Source organism: Lacerta agilis, chromosome 17, assembly GCF_009819535.1.
Source record: "Lacerta agilis isolate rLacAgi1 chromosome 17, rLacAgi1.pri, whole genome shotgun sequence".
NCBI classification, from domain to species: Eukaryota; Metazoa; Chordata; class Lepidosauria; order Squamata; family Lacertidae; genus Lacerta; species Lacerta agilis.
Genome location: NC_046328.1, coordinates 19,543,092 through 19,565,603, shown reverse-complemented (window position 1 = coordinate 19,565,603; position 22,512 = coordinate 19,543,092). Strand labels below are relative to the sequence as shown.

At 44.7% G+C, this 22,512-nt stretch overlaps 1 protein-coding gene across 2 annotated transcripts in view; it reads right to left on the bottom strand.

Annotated features, from left to right (window-relative positions):
* The window catches only part of TPCN1 (two pore segment channel 1), a 47,202-nt gene that overhangs the window by 17,231 nt on the left and 7,459 nt on the right, over nucleotides 1–22,512 (bottom strand). For both annotated transcript variants that reach the window (XM_033174550.1, XM_033174551.1), the window contains exons 3-18: nucleotides 19,522–19,649; nucleotides 18,379–18,555; nucleotides 17,139–17,252; nucleotides 14,696–14,826; nucleotides 14,019–14,107; nucleotides 12,591–12,625; nucleotides 12,124–12,182; nucleotides 11,449–11,548; nucleotides 9,230–9,346; nucleotides 7,488–7,612; nucleotides 6,123–6,171; nucleotides 5,434–5,497; nucleotides 3,825–3,869; nucleotides 2,365–2,421; nucleotides 2,190–2,240; nucleotides 513–585 (exon numbers count right to left, since the gene is read on the bottom strand). In XM_033174550.1, coding sequence (XP_033030441.1) covers nucleotides 513–585; nucleotides 2,190–2,240; nucleotides 2,365–2,421; nucleotides 3,825–3,869; nucleotides 5,434–5,497; nucleotides 6,123–6,171; nucleotides 7,488–7,612; nucleotides 9,230–9,346; nucleotides 11,449–11,548; nucleotides 12,124–12,182; nucleotides 12,591–12,625; nucleotides 14,019–14,107; nucleotides 14,696–14,826; nucleotides 17,139–17,252; nucleotides 18,379–18,555; nucleotides 19,522–19,649 — 1,414 coding nt within the window. The remainder of the gene's footprint in view (nucleotides 1–512; nucleotides 586–2,189; nucleotides 2,241–2,364; nucleotides 2,422–3,824; nucleotides 3,870–5,433; nucleotides 5,498–6,122; nucleotides 6,172–7,487; nucleotides 7,613–9,229; nucleotides 9,347–11,448; nucleotides 11,549–12,123; nucleotides 12,183–12,590; nucleotides 12,626–14,018; nucleotides 14,108–14,695; nucleotides 14,827–17,138; nucleotides 17,253–18,378; nucleotides 18,556–19,521; nucleotides 19,650–22,512) is intronic.

The following is a 22,512-nucleotide window of genomic DNA, read 5'->3' as shown; positions in this document are numbered from 1 at the left end:
ATTCTATTGTCCGATGCGGGTTCTGCGGCTTCCAATTGGAAACTGCGCCTTAGTTTCCGAACATTTTGGAAGTCGAATGTATTCTGTTCGACTTCCAAGGTACGACTGTACTTAATATATAGGGCTTGACATTTGTATCCTCTATCCCCTCACATCTGCAAAAAAATTGATACTGATACATTGGAAGGACAAAAATATAGCCCTCTTCAATCAGTGGATAGATATGACGACAACTCTTTCAGACAAAGATTATGCATGGACAAATTTAATGATATTTGGAACGTATTTGTCGAAACAATTAGTTTATTCCTCTGTATATTTTCGTAAACTTAATTACATTTTATGTACATTTTATTTTGTTATTGCCGTTTTCCTCTGCTTTTTAAAATGTATTTTATATATTGTCTTTCTTTTTCCTTTTTCTATTTTTTTTTAATCACTACAATAATCTCAATAAAATATAAACTTTTTTTTTTAATAGTTTATGACACAGAATGACGACACACACTTACAGGTTCCAGCCAGACGACAGGTATTCAATAGGCCCCAATCCAGTGATCTTCAGGAGCACTTCAACCCCATAGACTGTTGAGACAAGAGAACATAACATTACATGCAGGCTGAAGATCAGGTGTGACCTTTGGCATTTAAATTCAACAACAGACACCTTCATTGGCTCAGGGAAGCAACCCATGTCTGAGGGGAAAGTGGACCAGCAGCCAACATGGGAAGAATCTGGAGCTCCTTTAATAGAGACCAAAAGCTCTTGGAGGACTTGGTGAAAGCAGAGAACTGTTGTTTAACATCCTCTCCCAAAGACTGATCTAGAAGTGTTTTCTTGCAGCCTAGTTATCCTGCCTTTCAACTCCCCTCCCCTCAGAAGAGGAGGGCACCAAGAGCTGGCCTCTAGCAAGGAACTTCTACCATAACATAACAATAACAATAACAACAACAACAATAACAATAATAATAGAGATTCAGCAGACACTTTCCATGCAAACATTTAAACACCTGCTGGACACTTTCTATTGCGAGCAATTAATAATATATCTTTCCATAACAGCTTCTGCTTATCCACACTTACCTCCCCTCTGTGTTTCCAGGCATGGTTCACAGTTTAAAACTCTTGTGTCCCAGCACCTTGTTTTTACTCCAGAGCTTTCCCCGTGAAAACCCGCTCTTTAAAGCTGAATTGGAGCAAACGAAAAATCTGCAGAAAACCCAAATTATCATTTGTTGTGCTTCAGCTTTAAAGAGCTCGTTTTCACGGGACAAAAAGAAAGGAGCTTTAGAGTGTGGGCCTTTGTGGGGCGAAAGGTTACGTGTGGATATTAACTTTTTTATAGGGTTTTTGTTCTATGGTTTTAGGCACAATTGTTGTAAACCACTCTGGGGTTGTTGTTTTTTTTTTAAAATGAATAGTGTTATATACATATTCTAAATAAATGAATGCAAATATCCCAACAAGCACAAATGTTTGGAATGAGTACCATATTTTTCGCTCCATAAGATGCACCTTTTTCCTCCTAAAAATTAAGGGGAAATATCTGTGCGTCTTATGGAGCGAATGGTGGTCCCTGGAGCCGAATTGCCCAGGGGCCAACAGCAGATAGTGCTTTTTATTTTACAAAGAGAAAATGGGGTGTTGAAAGGACCCCGCTCAGCAGCTGATCAGCAAGAGATCGGGAGAGAGATAAGAGTCCCGGCTCCCTTTCAGCCCCACCCTCCATTGTTGAATGTGATGCAGAGGGAGGTTGTTTGTTTCCCCAGCTACATGTGACTGGCTGATTAGATTATCTGTCTGGAAACTGTAGAAATGGCTCCCTTTCCTTCAGAAGCTACAGAAATGTGAGTTGAACCCCATAAAAATGGGGCTTTTCCTCTTTGCTTTTCCCCCTTTGCAAAAGGAGCTTTGCTTTTCTCCCTTTGCAAAAAAGCTGCAAAACTTTTAGCTGATCCTCAAAAAAACCAGGGCTTTTCCCTTTACAAAAAAGCTGCAAAACTTTTAGCTGATCCTCTGAAAAACAGGGCTTTTCCCTTTGCAAAAAAAGCTGCAAAACAGGGCTTTTAGAGCAGGAAAACAAGAAAAAATTTTTTTTCTTGTTTTCCTCCTCTAAAAACGAGGTGCGCCCTATGGAGCGAAAAATACGGTATATTCAGAGATCACAACATGGAGTGCCGGGACTTACTTGTAAGGAAGACAATGTAACTCCAAGGGACATCTCGCGAGAAGATCCCGTCTGAAAAAGCAGAGCGAGAAGGAGGGAGAGAGGGAGGGAGGGGAAATACCATATCAGATGGGGGCACTGAAACCTTAATAGGAAAGAGGGTCAGCAAACAGAAGGGAGCTGTGTTATTCCATACCTCGCAACATAAAGGTTTCCACTAAGATCCAGAGGCCGTTCACTGCCAACAGAGTATCTACAAAATGCAACAAAAGCCCATGAGCCTATCTTTCATACACAGCACAGAGCATCCAAACACATGGATTCAGCTAATATGTCACCTTTGGGTTGCTTCACACAGGAACCAAGATTTGGACAGGTTTTAAGCACTTTTAACCTTGCTTTTAAGCTTTTTTTAAAAGAACTTCAGCCCCCACAAAAGGACCCCAGAGCAGCGTACATAAGATCAGTACAGTGGTACCTTGGTTCTCAAACGCCTTGGTTCCCAAACACTGAAAACACGGAAGTAAGTGTTCCGGTTTTCTAACGTTTTTCAGAAGCCAAACGTCTGATGCAGCTGTCGGCTATTGTTTCCGGGGCGCCTGCACCAATCAGAAGTTGCGCCTTGGTTTTCAAACATTTCGGAAGTCAAACGGACTTCCGGAACAGATTAAGTTTGGCGCTTTTGTTTTTGCTATTTATTTTGAGTTTTTGTTTTTGAGGCTTTTTCAGTTAATTTGATTTTGTGACTGTGTGGAACCCAGTTCAGCTACTGATTGATTGATTGATTGTGTGACTGCAGAAATGGATAAAAGCCACCCATCCAAACAATGACTATCGTCAGTGCAGATAAGAAAAAAATAATTTTAATTTTTCTCATCTACAATGCTGTCTTATTCATTTTATAGTACAGTACATTGATTATTGCTTTCATTTTATGGATCAATGGTCTCGTCGGATAGTAAAATTCATGTTAAATTGCTGTTTTAGGGGTTTTTAAAAGTCTAGAATGGATTAATCCATTTTGCATTACTTTCTATGGGAAAGCATGCCTTGGTTTTGGAACGCTTTGGTTTTGGAATGGAATTCTGGAACGGATTAAGTTTGAGAACCAAGGTACCACTGTATAACAAAATAAGACAGTCCCCTTCCCTCTAAGGCTTGCAGTCTAAACAGCATGACACAAAAGGAAAAAGAGATGGGGAGGGAAGAGGTGCAGCAAAAACCACCCTGAAATAATTTGACAATAGGTGGTTAATAAAAATTTTGAACAAGCAAAGTCAGGCTGCAGTTCTTAAAATATCTTCTACTGATCTTCTACTTGCTGAGCTGATTCTCACTAGCCCTGTAGCTCTGGAGCAATAGTTCCCAAACTATTTTCCTCCATGGACCACTTGAAAATTTCTAAGGGCCTTGATAGACTACTTCGTGATTTTTATCCCTAGTAATGCACTGTGTTAGACGCTGTACGGTTTTCAATTGCATCTTATTTCTTATATACTGTATTTTATTGCATTACCATTCCCACACCCCTTAGTGGCATCTGAAGGACACAGCTCCACAAGCTACTGCAGGTTTAGAATATTTAATTTTCTTGGAGAACACCCCGTTTCTGGGCAGCTAATGGGTGGAAATGAAGAGAGTTTGCATCAGACTTACACATGGCATACTGGAAGGCCCGGGAATTCACAAGTATATTAATGCCTGTTGAAAGAAGGAACGTGTTAAGGGGAAAACATGTTTAGAATTCTGATTTCAGACCCTTCCTTCTCACTACGACTTTCCGTACATAAATACATAGGGTTTAAAAAACAACAGCCTTAGTCTGCAGTGCTGCTAAATCTATTGTACCTGCAAGCGCTTCCCAAACTTGGGTCTCCAGCTGTTTTTGAACTACAATTCCCATCATCCTTGACCACTGGTCCTGCCAGCTAGGGATGATGCGAGTTGAGTCCAACAGCAGCTGGAGACCCAAGTTTGGGAAAGCCTGGCATAAGCCATCTGAAGCTGAACATTCAAAAAGACTCAGAGCTTATCCTTAGGACATTTTGGGGCTGCATCCAGGAACCCACTAGACAGTGCAATCATACAAAGATTTGGGAGCATGCTAGTTGCTGGGTGAGGAAAACACCTGCACTGACACACAATTGGGATGTGAATCCATCTTGTTCCTGAATGGGGCAACTGTGCCTCTGAAGGACCAGGTGAGCAGCCTGGGAGTCATTCTGGACTCACAGCTGTCCATGGAGGCACAGGCCAATTCTGTGTCCAGGGCAGCTGTCTACCAGCGCCATCTGGTATGCCAGCTGAGACCCTCCCTGCCCGCAGACTGTCTCACCAGAGTGGTGCATGCTCTAGTAAACTCCCGCTTGGAATACTGCAATGTGCTCTCCGTGGGGCTACCTTTGAAAGTGACTCGGAAACTGCAATTAATCCAGAATGTGGCAGCTAGATTGGTGACTGGGAGTGGCCGCCGAGACCATATAACACCAGTCCTCAAGGACCTACATTGGCTCCCAGTACATTTCCAAACACAATTCAAAGTGTTGGTGCTGACCTTTAAAGCCCCAAATGACCCCAGCTCAGTATCCCTGAAGGAGCATCTTCAGCCCGGACACCGAGATCCAGTTCTGAGGGCCTTCTGGCGGTTCCCTCACTGCAAGAAGTGAAGTTACAGGGAACCAGGCAGAGGGCCTTCTTGGTAGTGGCGCCCGCCCTGTGGAATGACCTTCCATCAGATGTCAAGGAAATAAACAACTACCTGACGTTTACAAGACATCTGAAGGCAGCCCTGTTTAGGGAAGTTTTTAATGACTGGTGTTTTAATGTATTTTTAATCTCTTGTTGGAAGCCGCCTAGAGTGGCTGGGGAAACCCAGCCAGATGGGTGGGGTATAAGTAATAAATTATTATTATTATTATTATTATTATTATTATTACTAGGAGCTTGAACCAACTCCTGCCAGTTCCTCTTCCCATGTAGGATGAGAAGACAGCTCCTGAGAAGCCACAAGGAGGGGGCTTGTCTTTGGAAATTTCTTTATTTATTACATTTTTATCTCTCCGCATTGCCTCCAAGGTGCTCAAGGCGGCGTACATAGTTCTCCCCCCTCCTTTTTTGTCCTCACAACAACCTTGTGAGGTATGTTAGGCTGAGAGTGAGTGGCTAGGCCAAGGTCACCCACTTCAACATGGCTGAGTGGGGGTTCGAGGCCCAGGTCCTAGTCCAAGACTCTAGCTGCACCAGCTCTGAAACCCCAGGCCTTTACCTTTAAAAATAAGGAACGCTGTCCGTGGAAGATCATCAAACCAATGTTCCCGGTTCCTTTTAGCCTGGAAATGGAACAGGCCACAGAACAGCCTTTATTTAAGATGCCTTGGTTTCCACATAGTAGCATTATTGGCAGTAACAAGAGCCAAAACAAAACTGCACAAGACGCCTCTTCCAGGAGTTTCCGCTATCTCCACCAAAACAACTCTTCTTTGACAGCATATAAATCTATGCCCTCATCCTTCCCCTTTCCTAAGAATGGGCAAATCTGTCAATTTCTGTCTCTCTCGGTTCCTCATTTTTCAGCTCTCATCATTTCCACATCAGTCTGCAATGGGGTTTTTTTTTAAAGTCCTCATGGAAATTCACCAGCAATTCACCTAAAATATAGGTTTGCATGCAATTTTTGCTTCACGTACATTTTTGCAAAGCAATTCCTTTTAATACCATGCATTTTGTGTGCTGTTTTCAGTGCATGCCTCACCCTGGCTTATGCATTTCTGTACACGTTTTACTTGTCACTGCGAAATTCAGAGAAGTGTGAATTTCAAAGGTTGGCTGTGTTTCGATTTGCGTATGGTTTCAGGAAGACCAATCAAGGCAGGTTTCGCCTTCAAATGCGAACTGAATAGAATGTCTCCCCCCATCCTTAGCTACCCCACATCCATAAACAACAACAACACTTACCTTCCATTTTAAACCAACAACTTCATAGAAATTGTACATATCCTTTAGACTGAAAGAGAAGATTGACCTCTATAAGAGTTGGATTTTACAATCAGGGTATCGCTCTTGTGAAATCACATTGCAGAACGTTTCCGAGCACAATTCAAAGTGTTGGTGCTGACCTTTAAAGCCCTAAATGGCCTCAGCCCAGTATACCTGAAGGAGCGTCTCCACCCCAATCGTTCAGCCCGGACACTGAGGTCCAGCTTCAAGGGCCTTCTGGTGGTTCCTTCACTGCAAGAACTGAGGTTACAGGGAACCAGGCAGAGGGCCTTCTCAGTAGTGGCACCCACCCTATAGAACGCCCTTCCATTTGTTGTTGTTTATCTGAAACAGATAAACAACTATGTGACTTTAAGAAGACATCTGAAGGCAGCCCCGTACAGGGAAGTTTTTAATGTTTGAGGTTTTATTGCATTTTTAATATTTTGTTGGGAGCTGCCCAGAGTGGCCGGGGCAACCCAGTTAGATGGGTATTGTCAGGAAAAAACCCTCCCCGCGACTGCCGGCATCGCGGGAGCGTTTAGCATACAGGGATCCACGTCCGCTGTTCACGAGCTCCTCCTCCCCCTCCTCGGCCAGAAGCGACCATTCCTCAAGCGGGGAAGGGGAGGTGGAGCCAGGAAGGCGGTGCAAGGGCTTGGAAGGGGTCAGAGAGCCTCAGCACCGCAGGGAAAGTGGAGAGCGGGGTCAAGTTCCCACGCTCCGAGGTCGGATGCAGGAAGGACATGGGAGAGGGAGGCGGGGGTTCAGAATCCCGCGGCTTTTTTGCTGGACAAAGAACCGGAAGACTTCATTCCGGGACTCTGCAGATGATTGAGATGGACGTTTGATGTTTTGCTGCACTGTACATAGCTTTCACAATAAAGAACTTAGTTTTAGAAGTTCGCCGTCCTGGCACGTTACTCACAAGCAACCACTGAACATCCTTACAGGTATTATGGTATTATGGTATTATTATTATTATTATTATTATTATTATTATTATTATTATTATTATTTCTTCACGAAGTTATCCAGTCCAAGGACCTGAGAGTTCTTGGCTGAAGCTCCCTCAAGTTTTCATTAAGACTTTGCAAAAACCAGGTACTCCCCATCATCAATGAAAGCTTCTACTGTGTAAAAGTATAGGCTATCTGCATATTAACATTACTGCTCAGAAACCTGCACTCATTGCCGATTTGCTAGTTGAACACCATCCTTTATTTCAGAATTAGGGGTTCTTGATGCTCTTTTAATTCTTCATGGAATCCATTTCTGTTCTCAGTTTCTCCCCACCCCCTTTCCCCCACCCCTACCACCCGACACAAATAGAGGGGTCCCCACCTGACGAAAGGGGTATTGCTTTGATTCAGTGCTTTGAAGGTAAGGTAACGGTCTCGAGCGCTCATCCGAGGTTTATAAAACCGCATCAGCCCATCAAACTGCTTGAAGGAGATTCCAGAGGGTCTCTAGAAGGGAGAAGAGGAGTTCCCTAAGTGAGTTGTCCACAGAAACGTCTCAATCTGCCTTCCTTTTACAGCCAGGGAAAGAAACTGGAGGATAATATGTGCAAGTCGATATGCCCTCCGTGTTCAGAATTGGGTAGGGCGATAAGAGCGGTTGTCAGGAACAGGTCCGCAAGGACTTGCACATCAGTGAAGTTAACTCTTTATTCAAAGAAACAAGGCAGCTCAGGGAGCTAGGCCTATTGAGCACAGCAAACCTTTCCAGTAGCTCTTGCCCCAATGAGACAGTTGCAAGGATTAAAGGTCCCTACCTTCCCAGTGTTCCCAAAGTCTCCTCCTCCCCCAGTTCCTTCCCAAACAATCTGAGGCTCCTTAGTCTTGCCGGTCTTTGCTCCACCCTCTTCATACCTCTTTTGGTTCTGGGAGACCAGGGAAGAGGGAAGCTGGTTGCAGCAGGAGGGGGAGACTCCCTGGCTTCTCCAGCAGCCTTCCTCATCACTGCCTCTTGGCCCCCCTCCTCTCCAGCCGCCTCTTCTGCCTCTGATTCTGGATTGCTCTCTGCCACAGACTCTTCCTGCTCACTAAACCCTGTTGCCTCTTCGGTGTCCAACATCTCCTCCCTGTCTGCCTGCTCTCTCTTCTCCCTCTGACCACTCATCGTTGTCCCACCACCAATCCTCTGGCTCTGAGTCTTCTTTCCCCAGCTGGTTCCCCCCATCATTCCACGGCATCCAACCAGTCAATGACATCAAGATAGAAAGGCACACACCTAAACACTCTGCTCACTGAGGACCACGTGTGCAATTGAGACCAACGATAAAAGACGCTGTTTATCAAACATAAAGGGAGCTTTTCGGTTAAACATACAACCTTCCATTTCGTTCCCAGATCTAAATACGCAATTCCTTGTGCTACCTTACTGTAATGACCCTGTGCATACATCAACGATACTGATTTCTTGTAACTGCCTGTCTGATCTGTTACGTTTACTGTTTGAATGCTTATAAAAGCTAAATAAGTAAGTGCTTTCTCAAGTATAAACGAAGCTGAACATTATCAGACACTCAACAGAAGTGCACGTGAAGAAACCAAATCTAGCAAGAAATCCAATGGCTGTTTGTATATTTTGGCAATACAATTTGATATGCCAGTTACAACAGCTTTTCTATCAACATTCACCTGCATGTTTTGTAATACGTGGGTTTTTTCCCATTTGCTGCACAATGCGACAACCTTTTTTGTTTTCGAAGGATTTTAATGCAGATTTTTCTGCGACGGATTAAAAAACATTTTTTTTTAAGCGATCTTGGCTGTAGCAATACTTTTAAAAACTGCTCCGATTGTATCTTTTATTGATTGTTATTGTTTTTATTGATTATACTGCTTTGATGTCAAGCCTTATCGGTCGATGAGCATCATCCGCAGGGTGAAATATACCCTTCTGTATATATTGAGATCCATGAGGACCTTGGAGCTTCAGATCCACTGAAAGCACCAGATTCCTGGAACACTCAAAGATTATAAGAGCAGTGTTACTTAGCAAGAGTGCTGCCTGCCACGGACAAAGAATGGTTACCTCGTTCACATGCACACGCGTGCAACATGGAGAGAGACACATACCTGTTTGCTGACGAGCAGTTGGTAGGCGTGTTGTATGGCTGTGCGTTTGTGAAGCAGCAGGGATCTGAACTTCTTCTTTTCAATATCATTGAAAGTATCAAACACAACGGCGAGTAGCTAAATGAAGAGGGAGGGGGAGAAGTCTAACTACAGTCTGCAACTGGCAGCTGTTAAGTTCTACACAGCACCAGAATGTGTTGAAAGAAGCACCCTAAGAAGGAACTTTTCCCCATTAATCAGCAACAAGTCATTGATCAACAGAACAGGAAGCACTTTGAGCAGGGTGGATAAAAATCAATGGGTTTAAAAAAAAAAAGAATTAAAAAAATTGGATTTTTTTATTTATTTAAATCGGATTCTTTTGATTTAAATTGGATTTTTAAAATAAAATGCTTTTGGAGGAAAAATCTTTCTAAAAATAGTTTTCTGTTTAAGTTACATTATAGTCCAAAGGCTACATTGTATGAAATAAGAATTTGTTATAAGTTTTTCATGTGTGCTAAAAGTCAGTCTAAGTTTTTAAAAAACAAACAAACAAATGTTTAACCACATCAGTTAACAAACATGGATCCATATGCTATAATGTTATCGCTTTAGTTAAATAAATTGTTTAAAGTGTTATTAAGGAAATGATTGTTTTTCTCCTTCCAATAAAGTACAGCAGAAAAGTTGTCCAAATCTAAACCTCACAATAATTTCATAATTATCTGTCCATGTATTTCTAATAGTATAACCAAATCTGCATTTTTTGATATAACTGTAAAAACTACTCTGAAAATTTATTATTCCAAAAATGAAACCACCTTCTGGTTGTAAATATTAAAGAATATACCAGCAAGAATGAGTCTTTCTGTAAAAAAAAAAAAAAAAAAGATTTAAATCAAGTCTTATTTACTAATGATTTAGATTGTGATTTAAATCAAATCCACCCTGACTTTGAAGTTGGCACTTGAATTTGGCTGCGGGAAGAGGCCACACAAGGGATCAGCGTTTGGGACAAACTTTGGAATCGCATCTGTACTGAATAAAGTTCTCCAATTCAGGCTGTAGCAGGCTCAGAGGAGGACTGGCAGGTCTCAAATACCTCCCTCTGCAGCTGCAGCCTTTCCCATCATGGGAAGGGTCATATCATAGTGGTGGAATACATGCTTAGCATGCAGAATGTTGATGGTTGAACCTCCATCATCCTCTGATAGGGCTGGGAAACTCTGCGGCCTGGAAAGCCCTTGCCAAGCTGCGCACACTTTCTGGGATCAATTTCCCATGCCGACCCCGACAGGGTCTTCTCAGTGGTGGCTCCTCAGTTGCTGAATGCTCCCCCTAGTGAATCGCACCTGTCTCTATCATTATTAGCTTTCGGGAGGAATTTTTTAAACATTCCTGTTTACCTAGGCAATTGGTTGGCCGAAGAATACTTGAAGGGGAACCTCCCAGAGAAGCCCCATGATGGAAAGCCACCGTTATCCCTTGAAGGAAGGAAGGGAAGCACACTGGATTCTAAGGGCACCTGGTAAATCACAACAGTTCAAAAATAAGCAGTGTCTGATGACAGACTCTGTTGGAATATTTGCAAGAAATAAAAAGTACCAAAAAAAAAGAAGAGGAAATGGGCCCCATCCATAAAACAAAATTCCAGGAGTAGCTATTCCATACATCCCATTTATGCGTGAAAATGGTCTTGTGGCACCATAGAAGGCCTGCAAATTCATTACAGCATAACCCCTCGTGGACTCGATACTTGGAAGTGTTCTCTGATGACGGGGAATTTAGTTCGCAAAAGCATAGGCCAAACAAAGTGTGCCCATCTTTATGATGCTACAAAACGCCCTCGTTTTTGCTGCCGCAGATGAACACAGTTCCCCCTTTGGAAGTTGCAGCTATTCCAAATATCAAAGGCTGTCCCCCCACCTTTGGAATTAATCACCAAGAAATCACGGCAAGTCTGGAAAGAACAGTTGTTCTAAAGGAGGTGTGGTGAACCTTTGGCCCTCCAAAAGTTGCTGTATTACAACACCCATCATGCCTGACCATTAGCCATGCTTGTCGTGGGGGGAGGGGGCGCAGATAGGAATTGTAGTTCAGCAACATCTGATGGGCCAAAATGTCCCTCACCCCTGTTCTAAAGAGACATGTGGCCATCTAAGGTGGGCAACTGGAAGCTCAACGGTGATGGACGAAGAAGCGTCTCAATGAGAAGGTCTGATCCTGCAGCGACTTACCAAATTCATAATGAAGTACAGCTCAATGGAAAGATACACGATAAAAAAGACACAGGACCAGGAGCTTCTGGCATAGGAGGGCATCATCACATCTGGGAAACTGTAACCCAAAAGAGAGATAATCTAGTTTATTCGCAATAAGTCACGGGAGCCGTAGCTTGTTCCCTCGCAGAGCTACAATTCCCAGCACGCTTAACAAACAACCCTTTAGTTTAGAGAGCAGGAAGGTAAGAGGTGACACAACACAAGTTTGTAGGATTATATACAGCATGAAGAAAGCGGCAACTGAAAAGTCTTTCTCCCTCTCTCATAATGTTAGGACTCGTGGACTTCCAATGAAACTGAGCGTTGGAAGATTCAGATTGGATAGAAGAAAGGACTTATTTTGATGGAGCTTATTCCCAAGCACGAGTGACTTGGGAATCGTTTGCTGGAAGATTCAGGGCAGATAAAAGAAATCCCCTCTTCGGGCAGTGCAGAGTTAAACTATGGAACTCACTGCCACAGGAGGTAGTGATGGTCACCAACTTGGCTTTAGAAGAATGTTCAGCCCCCAGGACTGTAATGTTCAGCTCCCAGGATTCTTTTTTTGGGGGGGGGGGAGCCACAACTGTTAGTCATGTGCTTTAAGTAACATGTGACTTAAGAAACATTTCTCAAGCTCCAGCAACTTACTTCGCTGTAGTCAGTAGAACGAAAAGATTCACAAGGCTGTTCTCTAAGGTGCTGAAATACTGCAGAAGAAGAACATCTATGAGATGATGGAACTACTGCTGATTGTTGTCGCACAACACATCCTGAATCATAAAACAACACATTGCTTCCAAGGGCTCCCTTAGAGGCTGTGTTTATAATAATCCCCATGGAGTTTGTTTCCAATACAAACTGCAGGGAAGTCCCCTACAAAAATGCAAGAGCAGCAGCGAGAGCTTCCTTCCCTAATTAGAAGACCCTCTGGCCGCAAAGGCAACAGCTGCTGCCACCTAGTCTCAGGCACGATGGCAACCTTGCCCCTTCCCCATCCACGGAGGCTGCGGCCAAGAGCTGCAGGCAGTTGCCAATTTACGCGTTGCCCGTCATGCTTTGCAAAGAACCCCCAAAGATCAAACCTTCAAGAGCCCATGAACTGACGCTTTACTTACAGGATCAGACTTGTTAGGAGAGAACAAATAAAAGCCTAGGGGGGGGAAGGGGGAGAAGAGAGAGAGAGGAAAAAATTAAGCATCAAAATGATAAAGGAGGGGGCACATAAATGGGACATTCAACCAGCTGGCAAGTAGAAACGATGTTGCACCATCACTTTAACGATTCCCCCAGCCTCTCATCTAGGTGGCCTGCATTAAGTTTATTTGGACACCTTGTTAGAATTGCCACCCACCAGGGGCAGCCTGGTTGGTTCTGGCCCACAATAGGAGAGTCCTTGCCAATCAGCACACACTTTGCGGAATCTATTTCCCATGCAGGCCCACGACAGGGTTCCTTGGCTTGTGGAATGCCCTTCTCAGGAAGGTGCCCTGTCTCCTGTGGGATGTGATCCATGAGAGGCAGTCAAGTACAACATTCCTTGTAATGCTAGAGAAGACATGCAAGGGAATGTTTGGTCCAGCCAGTCGAAACTTCCTGTTCCTCCTGGGCTGGAGCATCCTTCCTTTTGCATGTGATAGAAGGTGGGCGTGACCTAACCTGTCCAGGTAACAAAAGGACAAGTCACACAGCACCCTCCCCTTCTTTTTGACTTCCTTCTTCGTTTGACCAGCTTTTAGCTAAGACTGCTCTGCTAGCTCTCAAGCTAGCAGAAGCACTGGGATTATTCCCCTATATGGGTAGATCCACATGTACATATTTGTAACTAAGTCTGCCTTCAGGAATCCAACTGTGAATTGACGTGAGTAAACTTCTTTTATTGACTTTGAATAAGATTGTCGCATCTCTATTCTTTTAAGAAGGATTCGAGGAAACTTACCAGGAACGTACATTTCAATCTGTCTCTATAATAGTGAGAGGCTTACACGAGCCTGCAACCAGCTATCTGCTGCGCATGTAAAAAGGGGAATGTAACTCTGCTACATAAAGGAACTTGCTAGCGCAAGTTAGGAAGGATATTAATAAGCAATATATCCTCTGCTACCCCCCTAAACCTTCCCACATCTCATTACTAACCCTCAGGAGGAATTTGAAAACACGCCTGTTTACCCAGGCATTTGGTGGCTCAAGAATACCGCCAGTGGCCACCCCGAAATTGTTGGATGGAAGCCTGCTTTTAACTTCAACTACTTTTAGAAACTGATTTTAGATGCTTTTAAAGGTAATGGTTTTCAGACTGTTTAACTGTTCTAGAATGGTTTTTTTAAAAAAAAAAACCCAACACTGTTATCTGTTTGCTGACCTGAGCTCCTTAGCTTCGGCCTTTTACATCATCTTCTGTCCCCATCCCCAAACCTGTTTTCACCTTGGCAAAGAAACTATTTGCTTGGTAGCTTGTGCCTTTCTAACACAGCGCTGCCTTCTTTGCTGAAAACATCTGCGAGGGCGAAACTGCTCGTGAACAGATAACTCTCAAAGGTACACACCAAGGATAGCAAAGATGACCATGAAGAAAAGCAGCAGGAGGAGGATGTCAATGAACGGAGGAAGAGACTGGAAAATCTGCCGTAGGTTCCTGAAATGAAAGCTGAGTCAGGAGTTGGCTCAAAGGAAAACGTTCTTCCCTAATATTCCTTTCCATGCTTGAAAGACAAGGGCAGCCAATGGGGTGCCTCCGGATGTGGTTGGACTCTCACACACATCAGCACCAATTCCGCACAGCAAATAGACAGGGATAGTGCGAGCTGTAGTTCAACAACGTCTGCAGGACCCCTTGGTTTTTCCCTTTGCGCCTCTACATAGCTCCATCCTTATTTCAGACATCGTGAAATATTGGTACATCACGATGTTTAGCTGCTGATATATCGTGATGCTGAAAACCAGATTATGGGAAGGCCTGGGGGGGAAACCGGAAAAATGGGGGGGCAGTTTCCCCGTTTTTTTCCAAAGCAGTTTTTTCAGAAAAAATGGGGGGGGGGGAGTGTGTGTGGAATATTCAAACTATATCAAACTATTTTTTTCAATTTTTCAGGGGAAAAAGGCGGGGGGGTGGGAAGAACCGGGGAGAAACCTGTTTTTCCCCCAATTTTCCCGGTCTTTTTCTACGCCCAACCCTAGCCAGGAGTGCTACACAGAGTTCAATGGAGGCCAGCCAGCCCATTACCTTCTGACAGCTCCACAGTAACGGCAATCCACTAGAAAGATGCATCTCAAGGCTCTCGTGATCCGGACATGGGATGTCTGACGTACCAACACCACAATTGCTTCTATAAACTGCAGCAACAGAACACAGCTCTGCAAGGAAACAAGACAAGAGATGGTGGCGATAAAATTTATTACCTGCCCTTCACCAGCAGATCCCATGCCGGGCTATAACAAGTCAAAGTTCAAAAGGGGGGGGGAAGGTTTAAAGTAAACAAATTAGTATCGCAGGAATAGGCTGAAAACGCACATATAACCTAGAACGTCTACAGAGTAAAGGTCTACAACATAAAAAATTATAACATAAAATTTTTGAATTATAATGCATTAACGTAACTGGAGCGAAGCTTCTTAGCTGCCAGAGAAAATTTGGCTATCAGATGCATAATCTGTGGATATTTATCAGCGAAGAGTTCAACTATCACTTCCTGGCGGGATCGGTCTGAGAACCAATCAGAGGCGGAGCTTCATGCTCCGGCACCGGGGGCGGGAAGCAGGCGGGGGCGGGGCTGGTGCACGTTCTGGGGGCGTGGTGCACCGCCCGCAGGGGCGTGGCGTGCATTCTGGGGGCGTGTCGTGCATTCTGGGGGCATGGCGCCCCGCCCGCAGGGGCATGGCACATGTTTTGGGGCGGGGCAGCCAAGATGGAACCCTACCGGGATCACGCTGCCTGGGGTGCCCCGCCCCCTACGCCCCACCCTTCCCACCAATTAAGAATAGGAAAAAATTCTCTGGGCATCGTATATGTGAGCAAATCAACAAATAGTGTGTAATATTCTCAACCTGATTACACTCATAAATGCATTTCCGTTCCATAGGAGCTATTCCAAGGTTTCTCTCATCTAAGTACACTGAAGGCATCTGTTGAAAACTAAGTTCAACAAAGGCCCTACGTAACTGTGCGGAAAGGTCAGCGTCTCAAGGTTCCAGGTTTGATCCCCGGCATTGTTAGATAGGGCTGGGAAGAGACTCCCTGTCTGGAAACCTGGAGAGCAGCTGCCAGTCAGTGTAGACAACATTTGAGCTAGGTGGACCAACAGTCTGACTCAGTATAAGGCATATTCCCATGTTCCTCTGATACAATAATAAAGCCATAGAGAAAGTAGCATCTGTTGAAAATAATTGGCCAAAAGTAAGGTTGCAGTGGTTTGGGAGGGTGGTTATGCACGACAACGGGAGTCCCCAAAGATGACAGTAAAAGGCTGGACCTAAGACTGATAATCGTAATCACAAACCACCTTTTGCTCTGCAGAGTAACCCATCAACATCTGTAGGAACAGAAAGAGCTGCAGATGCAAATGGCGAGTTGAGATAAGACAAGATTCAGAAGGACGGGGCATGGGACATCTTGTCAAAACACACACACCCCTCCCCAAATTGCCAAACCACATGGCTCAGACGCAACTGACAGACCCAGGCTACAGGAACGGTTTTCCTATCGAGATACAACAAGCTCCTGCTAGCTGCACTTTCCAGAAACAGTTGAAGACATTTTTTGTTCCAACAGGCTTTTCAAGCTGGATGAATGGGTCTTTACCATAGTTGGGGTTTAAGTCTTGTTTTAAAGGTACCGGTATTTCTTATTCTTGTGTTTAACTGAGATACAGTCACACAATCAATCAATCAATCAATAGCTGAACTGGATTCCACACAGTCACAGAAACAAAACAAAAAAGCCACAAAAACACAAAATAAATAGCAAAAACAGACAGACCTCAGCGTAACACTCAAATTGGAAGCGTAACACTCAAAACCAGGGGTCCCCAGACTAAGGCCCACGGGCCAGATGCGGCCCAAGGGGCTCATTTATCCGGCCCCCGGCGACCCCCACCGCCCGCTCTTACCGGCACAGCACGGCTGCCCACTTTCTGGTCAGCGCAGGTGTCATTTCCTGCGCACTTCCGGGTCTGCAGAGGCCCGTATGCACGCTAACAAGCTATTTCCGGCATTCCACCAACCCGAAAGTGTGCCGGAAAATGAAGCTTGCGCATGCGCACAAGCTATTTCCGGTGTTCCATCGACCCAAAAGTGAGCCGGAAATAGCGTGTGGGCGCACACTCCCCCGCCCTCCGCGCGATCGGTGCTGGAGGAAGCGGCCCGAGGTCCAGTAAGTCTGGGGACCCCTGCTCAAAACACAGCATGTTCGGCTTCCAAAAAAAGTTTGCAAACCAAACACTTCCTTCCGGGTTTGCAGTGTTTGGGTTCCAAGTTGTCTGAGTCCCAAGGCGTTTGAGAACCAAGGTACAACTGTACTGGTTTAGAAGGCAATACATTGTTTAAATTAAAAGAGAAGGTGGAGGAAGAGTGGGATTTGTTTTCGAGTAAAAAAAAATGTTGTAGAGGGTTACACTCTGGTTCCCGCAACAGTGCAGATCAATTAGGCGAGAGGGTTACTAGCAGTCTACCTTGACCATGGTCCTTTTGTGTCGAATGTAGGTGTGAAGGCCCAGCCACCTCATCTTCATAGAGAGCTCAAACACCACAACGGTCAGGGCAAGCAGCTCCAAGGTCGCATGGACCTGTAACCAGGCAGGCAAAGAACAAGAACATGGGTTCAACAAACTGGCTTTGTTGTTTCACCAATTTAAATTTGTTAAAACCTAGTGCTCATGTAGCAACCCATCATTCTGTGGAAATCTGTTCCTCTTCCCCCACACCCACCACCAGAGCTGGAGAACATCGATATATATTAGCAAAGTGAATTATCCTTTCCTTTTTTAAGAGATCAAACTATATGCAATGTGAAATACAACCCAGTATACCTGAAGGAGCGTCTCCACCCCCGTCATTCAGCCCAGACACTGAGGTCCAGCTCTGAGGGCCTTCTGGTGGTTCCCTCACTGTGAGAAGTGAAGTTACAGGGAACCAGGCAGAGGGCCTTCTCGGTAGTGGCACCTACCCTGTGGAACGCCCTCCCATCAGATGTCAAGGAAACAACTACATAGCTTTCCAAAGACATCTGAAAGCAGCCCTGTATTGGGAAGTTTTTAATGTTTGATGTCTCCCTGTGTTTTTATATTATGCTGGGAGCCACACAGAGTGGCTAGGGCAACCCAGTCGGGTGAGAGGGGTATCGTCGTAGTTAAATGTTGTCCTGCATTAAACACGCCATTTTTTTAAATTCAAACAGCAGCTGTTGGCAGATGGGAGGCTGATAATAATTAGAAAGAAGGTGAGGCCACAGAGGATAGGCTCCTAGGGTCACTCTGGAGAAGGTGTGCAGGAAGAACACCGAGAAGGAGTTGCTCTCTATGCTCCGGAGCTAAGCATTTGGGAACAATGGAAACACAAGGCCCTTTAGTTACACCGTACCCCTGTATATCACCCAAATTTTACGAATAAACATGGTTCGAAGATACAGACAGAGCAGACTCAGCTACACAGCTGCAAATAAAAATGTTTCAAGTGTGTTGTAAAGTGCATCACACAAATGTGACACTAGATGGCAACAGTGAGTTATGGAAAATTCAATATATTTTTCAAAACGTGGGGTTTTTTAAAAAGCATTTTCACAACTTTTTAAAATGTGTCTAGATTCCACCAGCGGCTGCATTGGCCCGTTAATTGCATTGCATAGCCAATCTTCAATTTTCTGCCGACGTCTGCTAAAGCCCACCCCCTCCGCCTGATTCTTAAGATACTTACATAGATGCCGAGGCGAAGCATAGGGACCGCGGGCGCCTCACAAAGGGAGAGCATCAGGAGCATCAACGCTGTGGTCAGCTCCATTAGGTAGAAGGGATGGTTGTGTACAAAGAGGTAGGCAGAGAGCGCTTTGGCATCCTTGGGGTGCGTGAAGAATTTGTCGTTGTTTTCTCCTTCCTGATTTAGGGTTTTAATCAACAAAATCCACACACATATAAATACGCTAGAGGGAGCAAGCCCAATGTATTAGTATGTAAGCCAGCAGTTCCCAAAACCTTTCTTCCACATGGCCCACATGAGGGTCTTGGCAGTCCACTTTTGTGAAGCGAACAAAGAAAAGCTTTTCTCCTTATCTCGTAACGCTAGAACTTGCAGACAGGATTCAGGCTTTTTAACAAGTTATTTTCAACAACTCATTATATATCATTTCCCAAAATCCCTTTACCACCTTGCAATTCCATCACATATGATCAAGGATGCCTTATTTTTCTTTACATTTCCAGCATACATTTGAGCATGTTTTATACATAAAGGAAGTATTTTCTTTTATCTGGCCTCCCTCCAAAATACTAGTCTTGGCAATGTCCCTCCTTTAAAAAGCTCAACAACTCTGGGCAATTTCCCCCCATTTTCTCAATTTTGAGTCCCAAAAGAGAGGGAGCATCTTATACATTGGGGCGTCTTATACACAGAAAAGTACGGTACTTTCTTTTATCTGTCTTATCTACTGGTTGTATCTTTATCCAGCACTGAAGTTAATGCCTGGAAACAGCCAGCCCAAACCAACATAATGTGGAAACGTGTTTAGGCCGTGGAGATCTTCCTTAGCTTGCAGAGTGGTACAGATTTAGGAGGCAAGAAAAAGGGAAGTCCAGCTGTCGAAGCACAAGTTTGCAAGCGCAGCACTGGATGCAACTCTCTAATAATGTTATTACGTCCAAGTGACAAATGCAGCACGACGTTCTACTTGCAGGGACAGGAATAAGGAGCAAGGAGGGAAACCAACAGCAAGCAGCTTCGGTGAGGACCACTGAAAGAAGCTGGAATCTGTTGCGCTTCAAGGAATTCAGTTTGTCAGCCATACACTCTCTTAATTTACACCCTCTCCTTTCTCTGCCAGGTAACGCAAAGAAAAGGGCCCACCTGGAGGTAAATTGCCGACTCCTGGTAGTTCATTTCCCAATTTTGTCGTCCTCCGCAGCTCCGTCGAGGGTGGCAGTCCCCAGAGGCCGGGCTGGACGTGTCACTAACCAAGTCATAGTTGCCTCCATCTGGGTCGAAGCGGGAAAAGAGAGGGGAAAGGTCTCTTTATTGTCACGCTTTAAGCCTAATATGGCTTAAACGGCTTCGGGCCTGTATACCCGAAGGAGCACCTCCACCCCCATCGTCCAGACTGGACCCAGAGGTCCAGCTCCGAGGGCCTTCTGGTGGTCCCCTCACTGCTAGAAGTGAGGTTACAGGGAACCAGGCAGAGGGCCTTCTCAGTCGTGGCTCCCTCCCTGTGTAATGCCCTACCATCAGATGTCAAGGAGATAAACAACTATTTGACTTTTAGAAGACATCTGAAGGCAGCCATGTATAGGGAAGTTTTTAATGTTTGAGGCTTTATTGTGGTTTTATAATTTACTGAAAGCTGCCCAGAGTGGTTGGGGAAACCCAGTCAGATGGGCAGCAAGCAAGCAAGCAAGCTAACAAATAAATTATTATTATTAGGTGGAATTGCCAATCTTCATTCATTCACCTTTTTATAAAGGCATCCACAATGGCACCAGCCTGCATCCTTGAACACTGACAATGCAGCTTGCTAGCCAGGGTGGAGGAAACGTGTGTGTGTGTGTGTGCGTGCGTGCGTGCGTGTGTAAACCAGCCTAATGTACAAAGGTGAAATTTACACTCGTTCTTCTGCCCACTTTTGCCTCTGGGCCACATCCGTTGTTGTTGTTGTTGTTCAGTCGTTCAGTCGTGTCCGACTCTTCGTGACCCCATGGACCAGAGCACGCCAGGCACGCCTATCCTTCACTGCCTCTCGCAGTTTGGCCAAACTCATGTTAGTAGCTTCGAGAACACTGTCCAGCCATCTCATCCTCTGTCGTCCCCTTCTCCTTGTGCCCTCCATCTTTCCCAACATCAGGGTCTTTTCCAGAGAGTCTTCCCTTCTCATGAGGTGGCCAAAGTACTGGAGCCTCAACTTCAGGATCTGTCCTTCTAGTGAGCACTCAGGGCTGATTTCTTTAAGAATGGATAGGTTTGATCTTCTTGCAGTCCATGGGACTCTCAAGAGTCTCCTCCAGCACCATAATTCAAAAGCATCAATTCTTCGGCGATCAGCCTTCTTTATGGTCCAGCTCTCACTTCCGTGCATTACTACTGGGAAAACCATAGCTTTAACTATATGGACCTTTGTTGGCAAGGTGATGTCTCTGCTTTTTAATATGCTGTCTAGGTTTGTCATTGCTTTTCTCCCAAGAAGCAGGCGTCTTCTAATTTCGGGGCCACATCCACCCCACATTTTAAAAAATCATTTCCCACCCCCGAGCTAAAGCCTTGCAAAGTTTGTGGAACACAGAGAGAGAAGCTGCGAGGAAACGCGTGTCGATCCACCGCACAGATGGCAACGCTGCCTTCATGCCCCTGTGACTTATCCCAAGAGGTCCATCCAAGCCAGCTGTCTCGCTTACGCCAGGCCTGTGGAATGATAGTTGTGGGATGCAAGCATCTCCATTCATCTGAGCGTTGGAAGCCATTCTGGCAGCCCTCTAGATAGGAACAGCTTCCATATGCCGTCATAAAAAAGGAAGGGAAAAGCAAATGTTTACTAACTCACGATGTTCAGCTGGCTAACAGGCTGAACAAACCCCTGCCTTTGAGATTCAAACAAAACGTTACACGCACTGTTCCCAATTTAGGTCTCGGCGCCCGGCCACGTAGACCGTGCAATAAATTCGAATACTAAAATAAAATAAACCGTCCATATGATGGGAGCACGAGATGGGAGTACTGTAACTGGTGGAGGACAAAGACAAAATTATCATGTCACTGGGCACTGCCTCTTTTATCTGTCCCTGCACAGAAACCTCTAGCCTTTCCCAATTGCATTTTGAGACTTTCCAATACCTCATCGCTCCCAGTTAAGACTTCTGGATTTTATCAATAGGCAAAACAATCTTTGATCTGCTTAGGTATTTCATAAGACTACTTGATTGTAAAAAAAAAATTAAAAGCCCCAAAGCATTTGCCAAAGAGGTGCGGGAAAGACAAAACCACGAGGAGAACCAAGCCTTGCTGAATACCTGGTATGATTATTGTGGCACAACCCTTCTAGCAAGTGAAAATACATGCAAACAGATAGGGAGTACTTGTAGCTGGCTGTCGGAATTTAGCAGCCAAAGTAAGCAGGAATTCTTCAAACCTATGTAGAAACGATTGCCAAAGGGAAAATAAAATAGTTCCTGTCTTCCAAATGCAATCAATTCTGTCCAGCATACACATTCTCTCTCTCTCTCTCCCTCTCCACCCTGTACTAAATGGGCCAAGCTTGGGCGAGTCTGTCAAAAAGAGATCGTGCAACAGGCTTGCTTCTCTCCGGCATTGCAGAGTCAGGATTTCTTCTTCTGAACACACACAGAGGAAAGACAAGATGACAGAAGCAGATCGACCTGTTTGAAAGCTGTTGCTTGGCTGACAGAACCACAACACAGGATTTATTTTGGAAAACTCCTGTGGCATCTTTCAGGATTTAAACTTTCAGGGAGGCAGACACCCAAAAAGGTAGCTATAGATATAGATTTTAAAATAGTTTGCATCTCCTGAGGCATTAATCCAAGACCTTCAAGTTTTTTTGCTCTGTTCTAAATTCATGTAGGGGCACGCGGGTGGCACTGTGGTCTAAACCAGTGTTTTTCAACCTTTTTGGGGCAAAGGCACACTTGTTTCATGAAAAAAATCACGAGGCACACCACCATTAGAAAATGTTAAAAAATATATTGACTATATATAAAGTAATTCTCTTGAATAGGAATCAAATAAACAAATTTTTCCCACGGCACACCAGACAACATCAGTGAAAAACACTGGTCTAAACCACTGAGCCTAGGGCTTGCTGATCAGAAGGTCGGCGGTTCAAATCCCTGCGAC